We start from the raw sequence: 18,189 nt of genomic DNA on the forward strand, positions 1-18,189 counted from the left end.
ATTCTTCTCGTCAGCGCCTTGTGGATTCATTTCCTCACTTTGATACAATAGGAAACCTCCTGCTCCTCTAAAAACACATGAGCCCCCAACCCACCCATAGATATAGAATAACTAGAATGGACAAAAACACATGGGCCCCCAACGCACCCATAGAAATAGAATAACTAGAATGGACAAAAACACATGAGCCCCCAACGCACCCATAGAAATAGAATAACTAGAATGGACAAAAACACATAGAAATGGAATAACTAGACCACAAACCCCCATGGATATAGAATAACTAGAATGGACAAAAACACATGAGCCTCCAACCCACCCATAGAAATATAATGAACTATAATGTACATTCCCATTCTAGAACCCAATCATAGAATGAACTATAAGTACATCCCCATTCTAGAACCCAATCATAGAATGAATTATAACGTACATTCCCATTCTAGAACCAATCGTAGAAATAGAATGACTAGCTGCTTCAACAGACATAATGTCCTATTATTCTACTGTGTTCTAGGCTAACCATGAAGTAAAATATAATCTCTTTTTTCCCCCCCACACAGAAAACAATGCCTACAGTTTTGGGCGTACCACTATAGCCAATCTGGATGCCAAGTAAGTGCTTCTCCATTTCTGTTTCCTTATTGTAGGGCGATGAAAATGAACTTCCTTATGTTATAAGTAAGCAATAAGGCACCTCGGGGGTACAGCCTGGATACAGCCCATAGCGATGGTATGTTAGCCATATACCACAAACCCCCAGAGATGCCTTATTGCTATTATAAACTGGTTACCAACGTTATCCAAACAGTAAACGTGTTTTTTGTTGTTGTTGCCATACCCGTGGTATTACGATATGATATAGCACGGCTTTCAGCCAATCAACATTCAGGGCTCAAACAGGATTTTACCTTGACCAATATGAACCTTCATGTTCTGAATCGTTCAGTGGCGTCTTTCTCTAACATTTCATTAACATTATATCGGAAAAAGTCAGATTTTTTTTTCTTTTTTCACAGTAACATACTGCTGTGGTTATCTGTCTCTCCTCTCAGTAACATACTGCTGTGGTTATCTGTCTCTCCTCTCAGTAACATACTGCTGTGGTTATCTGGTTATCTGTCTCTCCTCTCAGTAACATACTGCTGTGGTTATCTGTCTCTCCTCTCAGTAACATACTGCTGTGGTTATCTGGTTATCTGTCTCTCCTCTCAGTAACATACTGCTGTGGTTATCTGTCTCTCCTCTCAGTAACATACTGCTGTGGTTATCTGTCTCTCCTCTCAGTAACATACTGCTGTGGTTATCTGTCTCTCCTCACAGTAACATACTGCTGTGGTTATCTGTCTCTCCTCTCAGTAACATACTGCTGTGGTTATCTGGTTATCTGTCTCTCCTCACAGTAACATACTGCTGTGGTTATCTGTCTCTCCTCACAGTAACATACTGCTGTGGTTATCTGTCTCTCCTCACAGTAACATACTGCTGTGGTTAACTGTCTCTCCTCTCAGTAACATACTGCTGTGGTTATCTGTCTCTCCTCACAGTAACATACTGCTGTGGTTATCTGTCTCTCCTCTCAGTAACATACTGCTGTGGTTATCTGTCTCTCCTCACAGTAACATACTGCTGTGGTTATCTGTCTCTCCTCACAGTAACATACTGCTGTGGTTAACTGTCTCTCCCCTCAGTAACATACTGCTGTGGTTATCTGTCTCTCCTCTCAGTAACATACTGCTGTGGTTAACTGTCTTCCTCTCAGTAACATACTGCTGAGGTTATCTGTCTCTCCTCACAGTAACATACTGCTGTGGTTACTGTCTCTCCCCTCAGTAACATACTGCTGTGGTATCTGTCTCTCCTCTCAGTAACATACGCTGTGGTTATCTGTCTTCCCCTCAGTAACATACTGCTGTGGTTATCTGTCCCCCCCCCCCTCAGTAACATACTGCTGTGGTTAACTGTCTCTCCTCACAGTAACATACTGCTGTGGTTAACTGTCTCTCCTCTCAGTAACATACTGCTGTGGTTATCTGTCTCTCCCCTCAGTAACATACTGCTGTGGTTAACTGTCTCTCCCCTCAGTAACATACTGCTGTGGTTAACTGTCTCTCCTCTCAGTAACATACTGCTGTGGTTATCTGTCTCTCCTCACAGTAACATACTGCTGTGGTTATCTGTCTCTCCTCACAGTAACATACTGCTGTGGTTATCTGGTTATCTGTCTCTCCTCTCAGTAACACACTGCTGTGGTTAACTGTCTCTCCTCACAGTAACATACTGCTGTGGTTAACTGTCTCTCCTCACAGTAACATACTGCTGTGGTTATCTGTCTCTCCTCACAGTAACATACTGCTGTGGTTATCTGTCTCTCCTCTCAGTAACATACTGCTGTGGTTATCTGTCTCTCCTCTCAGTAACATACTGCTGTGGTTATCTGTCTCTCCTCTCAGTAACATACTGCTGTGGTTATCTGTCTCTCCTCACAGTAACATACTGCTGTGGTTATCTGTCTCTCCTCACAGTAACATACTGCTGTGGTTATCTGTCTCTCCTCACAGTAACATACTGCTGTGGTTATCTGTCTCTCCTCACAGTAACATACTGCTGTGGTTATCTGTCTCTCCTCACAGTAACATACTGCTGTGGTTATTGTCTCTCTCACGAGTACTCCTGTGTTATCTGTCCCCCCCCCTCAGTAACATACTGCGTGGTTAACTGTCTCTCCTCTCAGTAACATACTGCTGTGGTTATCTGTCTCTCCTCACAGTAACATACTGCTGTGGTTATCTGTCCCCCCCCCCCTCAGTAACATACTGCTGTGGTTATCTGTCTCTCCCCTCGTAACATACTGCTGTGGTTATCTGTCTCTCCTCTCAGTAACATACTGCTGTGGTTATCTGTCTCTCCTCTCAGTAACATACTGCTGTGGTTATCTGTCTCTCCTCACAGTACATACTGCTGTGGTTATCTGTCTCTCCTCTCGTAACATACTGCTGTGGTTATCTGTCTCTCCCCTCAGTAACATACTGCTGTGGTTATCTGTCTCTCCTCACAGTAACATACTGCTGTGGTTATCTGTCTCTCCCCTCAGTAACATACTGCTGTGGTTATCTGTCCCCCCCCCCCCCCTCAGTAACATACTGCTGTGGTTATCTGTCTCTCCTCACAGTAACATACTGCTGTGGTATCTGTCTCTCCTCACAGTAACATACTGCTGTGGTTATCTGTCCCCCCCCCCCTCAGTACATACTGCTGTGGTTATCTGTCTCTCCCCTCAGTAACATACTGCTGTGGTTAACTGTCTCTCCCCTCATAACATACTGCTGAGGTTATCTGTCTCTCCTCACAGTAACATACTGCTGAGGTTATCTGTCTCTCCCCTCAGTAACATACTGCTGTGGTTATATCTGTCTTCCCCTCAGTAACAACTGCTGAGTTAACTAGGTTTATCTGTCCCTCCCCCCCCTCAGTAACATACTGCTGAGGTTATCTGTCTCTCCCCTCAGTAACATACTGCTGAGGTTAACTAGGTTTATCTGTCCCCCCCCCCCCTCAGTAACATACTGCTGAGGTTAACTAGGTTTATCTGTCCCCCCCCCCCTCAGTAACATACTGCTGTGATTAACTAGGTTTATCTGTCCCCCCCCCCCCTCAGTAACATACTGCTGAGGTTAACTAGGTTATCTGTCCCCCCCCCCCCCCCCTCAGCATAACTACTGCTGAGGTTAACTAGGTTTATCTGTCCCCCCCCCCCCCCCCCCCCCCCCCCCCCCTCAGTAACATACTGCTGGAGGTTAACTAGGTTTATCTTTCCCCCCCCCCCCCCTCCCCTGTTGTTCCTGTTCCCCCCCCCCCCCTTTCCCCCCCCCCCTCAGTAACATACTGCTGAGGTTAACTAGGTTTATCTTTTCCCCCCCCCCCCCCCCTCAGTAACATCTGCTGAGGTTAACTAGGTTTATCTGTCCCCCCCCCCCCCCCCCCCCTCAGTAACATACTGCTGCTGAGGTTAACTAGGTTTATCTGTCCCCCCCCCCCCCCCCCTCAGTAACATACTGCTGAGGTTAACTAGGTTTATCTGTTCCCCCCCCCCCCCCCCCCCCCCCCCCTCAGTAACATACGGCTGAGGTTAACTAGGTTTATCTGTTCCCCCCCCCCCCCCCCCCCTCCCCCCCCCCCCCCCCCCTCAGTAACATCTGATGTGTTAACTAGGTTTATCTGTTCCCCCCCCCCCTTTCCCACCCCCCCCCCCCCCCCCCTCGTAACATGCTGCTGAGGTTAACTAGGTTTATACTGTTTCCCCCCCCCCCCCCCCCCCCAGTAACATACTGCTGAGGTAACTAGGTTTATCTGTCCCCCCCCCCCCCCCCCCCCCTCAGTAACATACTGCTGAGGTTAACTAGGTTTTATCTGTTCCCCCCCCCCCCCCCCCTCAGTAACATGCTGCTGAGGTTAACTAGGTTTATCTGTCCTCCCCCCCCCCCCCCCCCCCCCTCAGTAACATACTGCTGAGTTAACTAGTTATCTGTCCCCCCCCCCATAACTACTGCTGAGTTCTAGGTTATCTGTCCCCCCCCCCCCCCCCCCTCAGTAACATGCTGCGTGATTAACTAGGTTTATCTGTCCCCCCCCCCCCCAGTAACTCTGCTGAGGTTAACTAGGTTATCTGCTCGTCCCACCGCCTCCCCCCCCCACTCCGCCGTACATGACACGCACGCCCTCCAGGTCCACACCACTGTTTCTGTCGTCTACCTGATCTGCTGACCTGTTCGGCTGATCGTCTGCCCCCCCCCACCGATCGCCCCCCCCCCCCCCATCCCCCCCCCCCCCCCCACACACCCACGCTGTGGCAAACCCTCCCCTCCCCCACCCCCCCCCCCCCCCCCCCCCCCCCCCCCCCCCGCCCCCCCCACTCCCCCCCCCCCCCCCCCCTCAAACATGCTGCTGGGCTCCACACCACTTGCGTTCCTCTATTTCCGTGCGCACACCTCCAAGATGCACTACGAGAGGCGATTTGTGGTGGTGAACACACACACACACCACACACACACCACACACACACCACACACACACACACACACACCTCCAAGATGCACTACAGAGAGGACATTTGGTGGGTGGTGGAACACACAACCACACACAACACACAACACCACACACACACACACACCTCCAAGATGCACTACAGAGAGGACGATTTGGTGGGTGGTGGAACACACACACCAACAACACACACCACACACACACACACACACCTCCAAGATGCACTACAGAGAGGACGATTTGGTGGGTGGTGGAACACACACACACACACCACACACACAACACACACACACCTCCAAGATGCACTAGAGAGAGGACGATTTGGTGGGTGGTGGAAACACACACACACACACACACACACACACACACACACACACACACACACACCTCCAAGATGCACTACAGAGAGACGATTTGGTGGGTGGTGGAACACACAACACACACACACACACACACACACCTCCAAGATGCACTACAGAGAGGACGATTTGGTGGGTGGTGGAACACACACACACACACACGCACACGCACACACACATTCCTAAATACCACTCCACTATCTGGATGCAGGCTGTATACTAGATGTACCAGGTCAATGTGAAAGGTCTTCTTCATTTCTGGCTCTGCTTTTTAGGTGAAACGCACTTTATTTGTCAATGGGATCTCCAAGTATGCAGAGGAGAAGCACATCAAGCAACACTTTGAGTAAGTATTTTATTTATTTATCTTTTATTTAACTTGGCAAGTCATTTAAGAACAAATTCTTATTTTCAAATGATGGCCTAGGAACAGTGGGTTAAACTGCCTTGTTCAGGGGCAGAACGACAGATGTGAACCTTGTCAGCTCGGGGATTCGATCTTACAACCTTTCGGTTACTGGCCCAATGCTCTAACCACTAGGCTACCTACCGTCCCTACACTCTAACCACAAGGCTACCTGCCGTCCCTACACTCTAACCACTAGGCTACCTGCCGCCCCTACACTCTAACCACTAGGCTACCCTGCCGTCCCTACACTCTAACCACTAGGCTACCTGCCGCCCCTACACTCTAACCACTAGGCCGCCTGCCGTCCCTACGCTCTAACCACTAGGCTACCTGCCGCCCCTACACTCTAACCACTAGGCCGCCTGCCGTCCCTACTCTCTAACCACTAGGCTACCTGCCGTCCCTACACTCTAACCACTAGGCTACCTGCCGTCCCTGCACTCTAACCACTAGGCTACCTGCCGTCCCTACGCTCTAACCACCTGCCGTCCCTACACTCTAACCACTAGGCTACCTGCCGTCCCTACACTCTAACCACCTGCCGTCCCGACGCTCTAGCCACTAGGCTACCTGCCGTCCCTACGCTCTAACCACTAGGCTACCTGCCGTCCCTACACTCTAACCACTAGGCTACCTGCCGTCCCTACACTCTACCACTAGGCTACCTGCCGTCCCTACACTCTAACCACTAGGCTCTCTGCCGCCCCTACACTCTAACCACTATGGCTACCGCCGTCCCTACACTCTAACCACTAGGCTACCTGCCGTCCCTACACTCTAACCACTAGGCTACTGCCTCCCTACTCTACCTCTACTACCTCGCTACCTACCTGCCGCCTACTACTCTAACCACTAGGCTACCTGCCGTCCCTACACCTAACAACCACTAGGCTACCTGCCGTCCCTACACTCTAACCATAGGCTACCTGCTGTCCCTACACTCTAACACATTAGGCTACCTGCCGTCCCACACTACTACCACTAGCTACTGCCCCCTACACTACCACTAGGCTACCTGCCTCCCTACACTCTACCACTGGCTAACCTGCCGTCCCTACACTCTAACCACTAGGCTACCTGCCGTCCCTACACTCTAACCACTAGGCTACCTGCCGTCCCTACACTCTAACCACTAGGCTACCTGCCGCCTCAATGGTTTCTCTTAGAATTTCTCCCTTAGGAGAGGAATTACATTAATCCACCATTTACATGAATGTGGTCTCTCTGGGAGATCCATTCTCCCAGGTAGTTGGGTAAGGCTACAGTGCAGGTCCTGCCCTCTCCATGGGCCATGTGTCCCGTGTGGTGTGTGTAGTCCGTGCCTCCCAGGCCAGCCCTAAACATACATACAATAGTAGGTCTATCTGTGGAATTGTTCCTAACTGAAGTCAGATGGGCTGGATTAGTTGAGTCATGTGTTAGACTGTAGGAGGATGGGCTGGGGGGGGGGCACACTGGGGGGGACAGAGCACACTGGGAGGGGGGGGGCAGACGCACACTGGGAGCGTGGGAGGGGGGGGGGGGGGGGGGGGGGGAGACGGGGGGTGAACGCATGGGGGGGGTCAGTTTCGCTCGCTTCATGCCTTCATTGTCCACGTAAAATGTGCTTCTGTAAACAGGAAGAAGACTGAACGGAGCATGAAGTTCTTTAAAGACCTACAGTCCAAGGAGCACATCCCCTCCATGATCAACCCCAAACCCTGTGGACATCTCTGCTGCTGTATTATCAAGGGCTGTGAACAGGTAAGACCGACGTCTACCTGTATTATCAAGGGCTGTGAACAGGTAAGACCAACGTCTACCTGTATTATCAAGGGCTGTGAACAGGTAAGACCGACGTCTACCTGTATTATCAAGGGCTGTGAACAGGAAGACCAACGTCTACCTGTATTATCAAGGGCTGTGAACAGGTAAGACCAACGTCTACCTGTATTATCAAGGGCTGTGAACAGGTAAGACCGACGTCTACCTGTATTATCAAGGGCTGTGAACAGGAAGACCGACGTCTACCTGTATTATCAAGGGCTGTGAACAGGTAAGACCAACGTCTACCTGTATTATCAAGGGCTGTGAACAGGTAAGACCAACGTCTACCTGTATTATCAAGGGCTGTGAACAGGTAAGACCAACGTCTACCTGTATTATCAAGGGCTGTGAACAGGTAAGACCAACGTCTACCTGTATTATCAAGGGCTGTGAACAGGTAAGACCAACGTCTACCTGTATTATCAAGGGCTGTGAACAGGTAAGACCAACGTCTACCTGTATTATCAAGGGCTGTGAACAGGTAAGACCGACGTCTACCTGTATTATCAAGGGCTGTGAACAGGTAAGACCAACGTCTACCTGTATTTACACCCTCACCTCAGACCCATTTACAGTACCACATCATAACACTACTCCTAAGGAGAGAGTTGATTCAAGAAGTTTTTGGGAATTTGTATTTGTGTGGTTGTTTTTTTGTCCTATCCAAATGCCACAATCAAATTCCCTCTGGGTATGTTGCTGAGTGACCATTTATGTCTTTCTCATAGTATTCTCATTAGTCCTTTCTTCTTCGTCTTCTAACTAACCATCTCTATCCTACAGGAGGAGGCAGTGAGTTACTACACCAAGCTGGAGTCCAAGCTGAAGGAGGAGTACAGGAAGGAGAGAGAGAAGGTCAACAGTAAACCACTGGGAATGGCCTTCGTTACCTTCCAGAACGAAGCCATGACCGCCATGTAAGAGCCTGTGTGACAACACCAGAGGAATGAGAGGATGTTTGCGTTTTTTTTGTAATCTCTCCTCTTTCAAGTGTCGTTCATCACTCGGCTATTGGAACGAATGTGAGAATGCTGGAAATCAATGTTTTGTCTTTTTTTGTGCGTTTGTAACTGTAAATCGAGTGTTAATCTTCCTATATGGTTCCCTGTTCAGTATCCTGAAGGATTACAATGCGTGTAACTGTCAGGGCTGCCACTGTCAGAGGGAACCCAGGTCTTCCTCCTTCAGCCAGCACCTTCACACGTATTCCTGGACGGTCGGCTACGCACCAGACCCACAGAACGTCTACTGGTGAGAACACACACACATACAGCACAGATTCTCTCCCTCCCCTCCGCTGAGACTAATGCCGTGTTCAAAACAACTGGGAACTCTGGGAATGTCCTACTTCAGTGCGTTCAAGGACTGACGGTCTCTGCATCTGATGTTCAAGGTGCTTTCAAGACAACTGGAAACTCGGGGGGTGAAAAAAACGAGATCCGACTGAGGAAAATCATTTTTGAACGGTCATCTGACTCGGAAATTCTGGCATCTTTCAAGAGCGTCCCGACTTTCCGACCTGAAGTTCACGGAGGTCATGATTTGACCTCTTCCCCCCCCCCCCGAGTTCCCAGTTTTCTTGAAAGCACCATGAACGTCAGATACAGGTACCATCAGTCCAGTAAAATAAATAAGGAAATTATTTGCACGTTATTTCAATTTATGCAGGGCTGTGCCTCGCAAGTGCTACACCAATTGATCTACAGTATTTTGTTATCAAAGCTTGAGTCCTGAAATATAATATGGTCTGAGAAGAACAATATTGGCAGACCAGGCATATAGCCAATATGCTATGATAATGTATTAGGCCAGGCATATAGCCAATATGCTGTGATAATGTATTAGACCAGGCATATAGCCACTATGCTGTGATAATGTATTAGACCAGGCATATAGCCACTATGCTGTGATAATGTATTAGACCAGGCATATAGCCACTATGCTGTGATAATGTATTAGACCAGGCATATAGCTGTGATAATGTATTAGACCAGGCATATAGCTGTGATAATGTATTAGACCAGGCATATAGCCACTATGCTGTGATAATGTATTAGACCAGGCATATAGCCACTATGCTGTGATAATGTATTAGACCAGGCATATAGCCAATATGCTGTGATAATGTATTAGACCAGGCATATAGCCAATAGGATGTGATAATGTATTAGACCAGGCATATAGCCAATAGGATGTGATAATGTATTAGACCAGGCATATAGCCAATATGCTGTGATAATGTATTAGACCAGGCATATAGCCAATATGCTGTGATAATGTATTAGGCCAGGCATATAGCCAATATGCTGTGATAATGTATTAGACCAGACATATAGTCAACATGCTGTGATAATGTATTAGACCAGACATGTAGTCAATATGCTGTGATAATGTATTAGACCAGACATGTAGTCAATATGCTGTGATAATGTATTAGACCAGACATGTAGTCAATATGCTGTGATAATGTATTAAACCAGACATGTAGTCAATATGCTGTGATAATGTATTAGACCAGGCATATAGCCAATATGCTGTGATAATGTATTAGGCCAGGCATATAGCCAATATGCTGTGATAATGTATTAGACCAGGCATATAGCCAATATGCTGTGATAATGTATTAGACCAGGCATATAGCCAATATGCTGTGATAATGTATTAGACCAGGCATATAGCCAATATGCTGTGATAATGTATTAGACCAGGCATATAGCCAATATGCTGTGATAATGTATTAGGCCAGGCATATAGCCAATATGCTGTGATAATGTATTAGGCCAGGCATAGAGCCAATATGCTGTGGTAATGTATTAGGCCAGGCATAGAGCCACTATGCTGTGATAATGTATTAGACCTGGCATATAGCCACTATGCTGTGATAATGTATTAGGCCAGGCATATAGCTACTATGCTGTGATAATGTATTAGGCCAGGCATATAGCCACTATGCTGTGATAATGTATTAGACCAGGCATATAGCCACTATGCTGTGATAATGTATTAGACCAGGCATATAGCTGTGATAATGTATTAGACCAGGCATATAGCCACTATGCTGTGGTAATGTATTAGACCAGGCATATAGCCACTATGCTGTGATAATGTATTAGACCAGGCATATAGCCACTATGCTGTGATAATGTATTAGACCAGGCATATAGCCACTATGCTGTGGTAATGTATTAGACCAGGCATATAGCTGTGATAATGTAATAGACTAGGCATATAGCCACTATGCTGTGGTAATGTATTAGACCAGGCATATAGCCAATATGCTATGATAATGTAATAGACCAGGCATATAGCCAGTATGCTATGATAATGTATTAGACCAGGCATATAGCCAATATGCTGTGATAATGTATTAGACCAGACATGTAGTCAATATGCTGTGATAATGTATTAGACCAGACATATAGTCAATATGCTGTGATAATGTATTATACCAGACATATAGTCAACATGCTGTGATAATGTATTAGACCAGACATGTAGTCAATATGCTGTGATAATGTATTAGACCAGGCATATAGCCAATATGCTGTGATAATGTATTAGGCCAGGCATATAGCCAATAGGATGTGATAATGTATTAGACCAGGCATATAGCCAATATGCTGTGATAATGTATTAGACCAGGCATATAGCCAATATGCTGTGATAATGTATTAGGCCAGGCATATAGCCAATATGCTGTGATAATGTATTAGGCCAGGCATATAGCCAATATGCTGTGATAATGTATTAGACCAGGCATATAGCCAATATGCTGTGATAATGTATTAGGACTGTTTACTGCACAAACCTGATTCCTACACAACTGTTTTCATTGGGTTAATGTAAAAAAAGATATATATATATATATTTTTTAAGTAAAAAAATCTGAGTGGACTGATTGCTTTCTTTTTGACTGGGGAAGTGATCTTGACTCGTGACAGCTGGTGGTTGGTGACCACTGGTGTAGACGATTAGCCAACTGCTGATTGTTGTTATCAGATTACCTCACAGCTGAAGACTGTACATATCTGGCGTCGTCTCTTGGTGTCAGCCTCAGTCCTGTATGTGAAGGGCCACAGAGTGAAAATCAAGTCCATCTAGGCCAAGGGGCCTAGAATCTTCTTCTTATAATCTTCTCGTACAAGAAGTTGTGCCAATTTTTCTTAATGTTAAAACTGCCATTTTATTTTCATCCATTTTTCCGTTTAAAAACGCTAAGAAAAAAATCATACAATTCAATTTACAACGCAGAATAATGGGTCAATTACATCAGTCTGACTGCTTGGGCCGGGCAACCCTTTAAATCCAAATCAAATTGTATTAGTTACATGCGCCGAATACAACAGGTGTAGTAGACCTTACAGTGAAATGCTTACTTACAAACCCTTAACCAACAATGCAGTTTTAAGAACCCCCCCCCCCCCCAAAAAGAGATATGAATAACAAATAATTAAACAGCAGCAGTAAATAACAATAGCAAGGCTATATACAGGGTATTACGGTACAGAGTCAATGTGGGGGCTATATACAGGGTATTACGGTACAGAGTCAATGTGGAGGCTATATACAGGGGGTACCAGTACAGAGTCAATGTGGAGGCTATATACAGGGTGTTACGGTACAGAGTCAATGTGGAGGCTATATACAGGGTATTACGGTACAGAGTCAATGTGGAGGCTATATACAGGGTATTACGGTACAGAGTCAATGTGGGGGCTATATACAGGGTGTTACGATACAGAGTCAATGTGGGTGCTATATACAGGGTGTTACGGTACAGAGTCAATGTGGGGGCTATATACAGGGTATTACGGTACAGAGTCAATGTGGGGGCTATATACAGGGTATTACGGTACAGAGTCAATGTGGGGGCTATATACAGGGTATTACGGTACAGAGTCTATGTGGAGGCTATATACAGGGTGTTACGGTACAGTCAATGTGGAGGCTATATACAGGGTGTTACGGTACAGAGTCAATGTGGAGGCTATATACAGGGTGTTACGGTACAGAGTCAATGTGTGGAGGCTATATACAGGGTGTTACGGTACAGAGTCAATGTGGAGGCTATATTTACATTTTACATTTTAGTCATTTAGCAGACGCTCTTATCCAGAGCGACTTACAGTAGAGTGCATACATTTTATTAATTTTTTTTTTTTTTTACATACTGAGACAAGGATATCCCTACCGGCCAAACCCTCCCTAACCCGGACGACGCTATGCCAATTGTGCGTCGCCCCACGGACCTCCCGGTTGCGGCCGGCTGCGACAGAGCCTGGGCGCGAACCCAGCCCAGCCTGGGCGCGAACCCAGAGACTCTGGTGGCGCAGCTAGCACTGCGATGCAGTGCCCTTGACCACTGCGCCACCCGGGAGGCTGACGGTTTTCATCCACCCTATATACAGGGTGTTACGGTACAGAGTCAATGTGGAGGCTATATACAGGGTGTTACGGTACAGAGTCAATGTGGAGGCTATATACAAGGTGTTATGGTACAGAGTCAATGTGGAGGCTATATACAGGGTGTTACAGTACAGAGTCAATGTGGAGGCTATATACAGGGTGTTACAGTACAGAGTCAATGTGGAGGCTATATACAGGGTGTTACAGTACAGAGTCAATGTGGAGGCTATATACAGGGTGTTACGGTACAGAGTCAATGTGGAGGCTATATACAGGGTGTTACAGTACAGAGTCAATGTGCAGGGCTGGATCAAAAGCCTGCACACCCATCAGCTCTTCAGACTGCGAGTTGACCACATGTGTTTTATACAGTTGTCTAACAGATATTCTTCTTTGTGGGGGGCACCAATCAATCAGCGTTGTCCTACAGACCACTCCATCCTGCCGCTCATCTTCATTCAGGACTATCCGTAATCATGGTAGAATCCACATTAATATAGAAGTGTTTAGAATCAATAAAAGGGACTCCAAAATGACACACTACATTATTCACCATTTTTTTATGTTTAGGGGGGGGTCAAGAAAGTATCTGACCCACAACCAAAACAAACAGCAAATGCATCCAACAACTTTGTAGAATCACAAGCTTGATGTAGTGATTGCGTGCTAGGAATATGGGACCAAATACTAAACTTCTGTATACTTTAATACAAATATAAGTGAATTTGTAGCAATACTTTTGGTCCTCTAAAATGGAGGGGGGACTAGGTACAAAGAGTGCTGTAATTTCTAAACGGTTCACCCGATATGGATGAAAATACCCTCAAATTAAAGCAGACAGTCTGCACTTTAACCTCATAGTCATTGTATTTTCAAATCCAAAGTGCTAGAGTACAGAGCCAAAACAACAAAAATGTGTCATTGTCGCAATAATTACAGAGGACTCCGTATGTATATAGAGACGCGGCCAATTGTTGGTCATGGAAATTTGTTTAAAAGTCACAGAGAAGTAATGGAATTTGTGTATGAACCCTGTATGAACGATAACGTTGCATTCTATTCTTGGATTGATAGATTGACCTGTCCTCTCCTGATTTCTCCCAGGGAGCATCTGTCAGTCGGAGGGTTCCCCTGGTGGCTGAGATGCTTCATCATCAACTGTATCCTCTTCCTCCTCCTCTTCTTCCTCACAACCCCCGCCATCATCATCTCCACCATGGACAAGTTCAACGTCACCAAGCCTGTCGAGTACCTCAACGTGAGTCACCTCTGACCTCTCTTTCTGAAGCTCAGGAGGTCGAATGTCAGGATACGTCCCAAACAGTTCCCTATTTAGTGAACCCTATTCTCTATATAGTGCACTATATAAGGAAATAAAGTGCCATTTGGCACGCAGATCAGTTTGACCCTTTTCACACGACTGAATCAAGCTGTCCTGCACTGGACGGGTTACACACCCACCGTGCTGTAACTGAGCTGGACAGGATCCAGCAGAGTATGGTTTGGTTGACAGTATTGTGGAAAAAGGGCATTAGTCTGTGTACTATAATTAACCTTAACTGTTAACCTTCATCTGCAATATTCCACCCCTCCCTCCTCTCCCTCTCTTCCTCTCCTCCACCTATCCTCTCTTCCCTTCCTCTCTTCCCTTCCTCTCTTCCCTTCCTCTCCTCCCTCTCTTCCTCATCCTCCACCCATCCTCTCTTCCCTTCCTCTCTTCCCTTCCCTTCCTCTCCTTCCTCTCCTCCCTCTCTTCCTCTCCTCCACCCATCCTCTCTTCCCTTCCTCTCTTCCCTTACTCTCTTCCCTTCCTCTCCTTCCTCTCCTCCCTCTCTTCCTCATCCTCCTCCCATCCTCTCTTCCCTTCCTCTCTTCCCTTCCTCTCCTTCCTCTCCTCCCTCTCTTCCTCATCCTCCACCCTTACTCTCTTCCCTTCCTCTCCTCCCTCTCTTCCTCCACCTATCCTCTCTTCCCTTCCTCTCCTACCTCTCTTCCTCCACCTATCCTCTCTTCCTCATCCTCCACCTATCCTCTCCTCCCTGCCTCTCCTCCCTCTCTTCCTCATCCTCCCTGCCTCTCCTCCCTCTCTTCCTCATCCTCCCTTCTTCTCCTCCCTCTCTTCCTCATCCTCCACCTATCCTCTCTTCCCTTCCTCTCCTCCCTCTTCCTCATCCTCCCTGCCTCTCCTCCCTCTCTTCCTCATCCTCCCTTCTTCTCCTCCCTCTCTTCCTCATCCTCCACCTATCCTCTCATCCCTTCTTCTACTCCCTCTTCCTCATCCTCCCTGCCTCTCCTCCCTCTCTTCCTCATCCTCCACCTATCCTCTCTCCCCTTTCTTGCTCTCCTCCCTTTCTTCCTCCCTCTCTTCCTCTCCTCCTCCAGAACCCCATTGTGACCCAGTTCTTCCCCACCCTGCTGCTGTGGGCCTTCTCCGCCCTGCTCCCCACCATCGTATACTACTCGGCCTTCTTCGAGGCCCACTGGACACGGTACCATTCTCTTTCTCACACACACACACACACACACACACACTGGACACGGTACGACTCACACACGTTATGGTAGTCCATTGTATCCGACGATGTCTTCCACTTCTGAGTTAAGAGTGAATTATTTGGTGAGAGACCTGGCAGTGTGGTGCCACGACAAAAACCTCTACCTCAATGTGATCAAGACAAAAGAGCTGATCGTGGACGACAGGAAAAGGCGGGCCGAAAACGCCCCCATTCACATCGACGGGGCTGTGGTGGAGCGGGTCGAGAGTTTCAAGTTCCTTGGTGTCGACATCACCAACAAACTATCATGGTCCAAACACAACAAAGAAGTCGTGAAGAGGGCCCGACAACGCCTTTTCCCCCTCAGGAGACTGAAAAGATTTGCCATGGGTCCCCAGATCCTTAAAAAGTTCTACAGCTGCACCATCGAGAGCATTCTGACTGGCTGCATCACCGCCTGGTATGGCAACTGCTAGGCATCCGACTGAAAGGTGCGACAGAGGGTAGTGCGTATGGCCTATATACTAGGCGGTGTCTGAGGAAAGCCCCAAAAAATGTCAGACTTCAGTCACCCAAGTCATAGACTGTTCTCTCTGCTACCGTACGGCAAGCGGTACCGGAGCGCCAAGTCTAGGTCCAAACGGCTTAACAGCTTCTACCCCCAAGCTATAAGACTGATGAACAATTAATCAAATAGCCACCCGGACTATTTAATATTTACGAGATCCACAAACTCCTGAGCTGTTTTTGCTGTCTCTTTGTGCTCCTCTCCTCCTCCCACCTCTGTCCACCGCTCTGGCAGAGCTGCCGCCAGCTGGAACGATCGGCAGCAGAATCCTCTAGGTCTGTGGGTTTGATGTTGCACTTCTTCAGCAACGTTTTCATCTGCCCCCCTGCAGACCGCCGGCCAAAGTATAGCTGGCCGTACAGGATCTTCCTCCTGAGACATTCTAATGACATGCCCAAGCCAGCGCCGTTGGTGCTGGGTGACCATAGCCTCTATACTCTTACAGTTGGTGCTGGGTGACCATAGCCTCTATACTCTTACAGTTGGTGCTGGGTGACCATAGCCTCTATACTCTTACAGTTGGTGCTGGGTGACCATAGCCTCTATACTCTTACAGTTGGTGCTGGGTGACCATGGCCTCCATACTCTTACAGTTGGTGCTGGGTGACCATAGCCTCTATACTCTTACAGTTGGTGCTGGGTGACCATAGCCTCTATACTCTTACAGTTGGTGCTGGGTGACCATAGCCTCTATACTCTTACAGTTGGTGCTGGGTGACCATGGCCTCTATACTCTTACAGTTGGTGCTGGGTGACCATAGCCTCTATACTCTTACAGTTGGTGCTGGGTGACCATAGCCTCTATACTCTTACAGTTGGTGCTGGGTGACCATAGCCTCTATACTCTTACAGTTGGTGCTTGGTGACCATAGCCTCTATACTCTTACAGTTGGTGCTGGGTGACCATAGCCTCTATACTCTTACAGTTGGTGCTGGGTGACCATAGCCTCCGTACTCTTACAGTTGGTGCTGGGTGACCATAGCCTCTATACTCTTACAGTTGGTGCTGGGTGACCATAGCCTCTATACTCTTACAGTTGGTGCTGGGTGACCATAGCCTCTATACTCTTACAGTTGGTGCTGGGTGACCATAGCCTCTATACTCTTACAGTTGGTGCTGGGTGACCATAGCCTCTATACTCTTACAGTTGGTGCTGGGTGACCATAGCCTCTATACTCTTACAGTTGGTGCTGGGTGACCATAGCCTCTATACTCTTACAGTTGGTGCTGGGTGACCATAGCCTCCGTACTCTTACAGTTGGTGCAGGGTGACCATGGCCTCTATACTCTTACAGTTGGTGCTGGGTGACCATGGCCTCCGTACTCTTACAGTTGGTGCAGGGTGACCATGGCCTCTATACTCTTACAGTTGGTGCTTGGTGACCATGGCCTCTATACTCTTACAGTTGGTGCTTGGTGACCATGGCCTCTATACTCTTACAGTTGGTGCTGGGTGACCATGGCCTCCATACTCTTACAGTTGGTGCTGGGTGACCATAGCCTCCGTACTCTTACAGTTGGTGCAGGGTGACCATGGCCTCTATACTCTTACAGTTGGTGCTGGGTGACCATAGCCTCTATACTCTTACAGTTGGTGCTGGGTGACCATGGCCTCCGTACTCTTACAGTTGGTGCTTGGTGACCATGGCCTCTATACTCTTACAGTTGGTGCTTGGTGACCATGGCCTCTATACTCTTACAGTTGGTGCTTGGTGACCATGGCCTCTATACTCTTACAGTTGGTGTTGGGTGACCATGGCCTCTATACTCTTACAGTTGGTGCAGGGTGACCATGGCCTCCGTACTCTTACAGTTGGTGTTGGGTGACCATGGCCTCTATACTCTTACAGGTGGTGCTGGGCTACCATGGCCTCTATACTCTTACAGTTGGTGCTGGGTGACCATGGCCTCCATACTCTTACAGTTGGTGCTGGGTGACCATGGCCTCCGTACTCTTACAGTTGGTGCTGGGTGACCATGGCCTCCGTACTCTTACAGTTGGTGCTGGGTGACCATAGCCTCTGTACTCTTACAGTTGGTGCTGGGTGACCATAGCCTCCGTACTCTTACAGTTGGTGCAGGGTGACTATGGCCTCCGTACT

The 18,189-nt window shown here is 47.7% G+C and overlaps 1 protein-coding gene across 2 annotated transcripts in view; it reads left to right on the forward strand.

Annotated features, from left to right (window-relative positions):
• Window positions 1–18,189, forward strand: part of LOC120046058 (CSC1-like protein 2) — a 45,830-nt gene that overhangs the window by 9,833 nt on the left and 17,808 nt on the right. Inside the window, exons 2-6 of one of the 2 annotated variants that reach the window (XM_038990976.1) lie at window positions 7,431–7,554; window positions 8,401–8,534; window positions 8,731–8,868; window positions 14,128–14,281; window positions 15,406–15,512. In XM_038990976.1, the coding sequence (XP_038846904.1) occupies window positions 7,431–7,554; window positions 8,401–8,534; window positions 8,731–8,868; window positions 14,128–14,281; window positions 15,406–15,512 (657 nt within the window). Of the gene's footprint in view, window positions 1–7,430; window positions 7,555–8,007; window positions 8,015–8,400; window positions 8,535–8,730; window positions 8,869–14,127; window positions 14,282–15,405; window positions 15,513–18,189 lie in introns of those variants that run through there. The other variant, XM_038990977.1, reaches the window with a different exon arrangement.

This window comes from Salvelinus namaycush, chromosome 4 (genome assembly GCF_016432855.1).
Source record: "Salvelinus namaycush isolate Seneca chromosome 4, SaNama_1.0, whole genome shotgun sequence".
Lineage (NCBI taxonomy): Eukaryota > Metazoa > Chordata > Actinopteri > Salmoniformes > Salmonidae > Salvelinus > Salvelinus namaycush.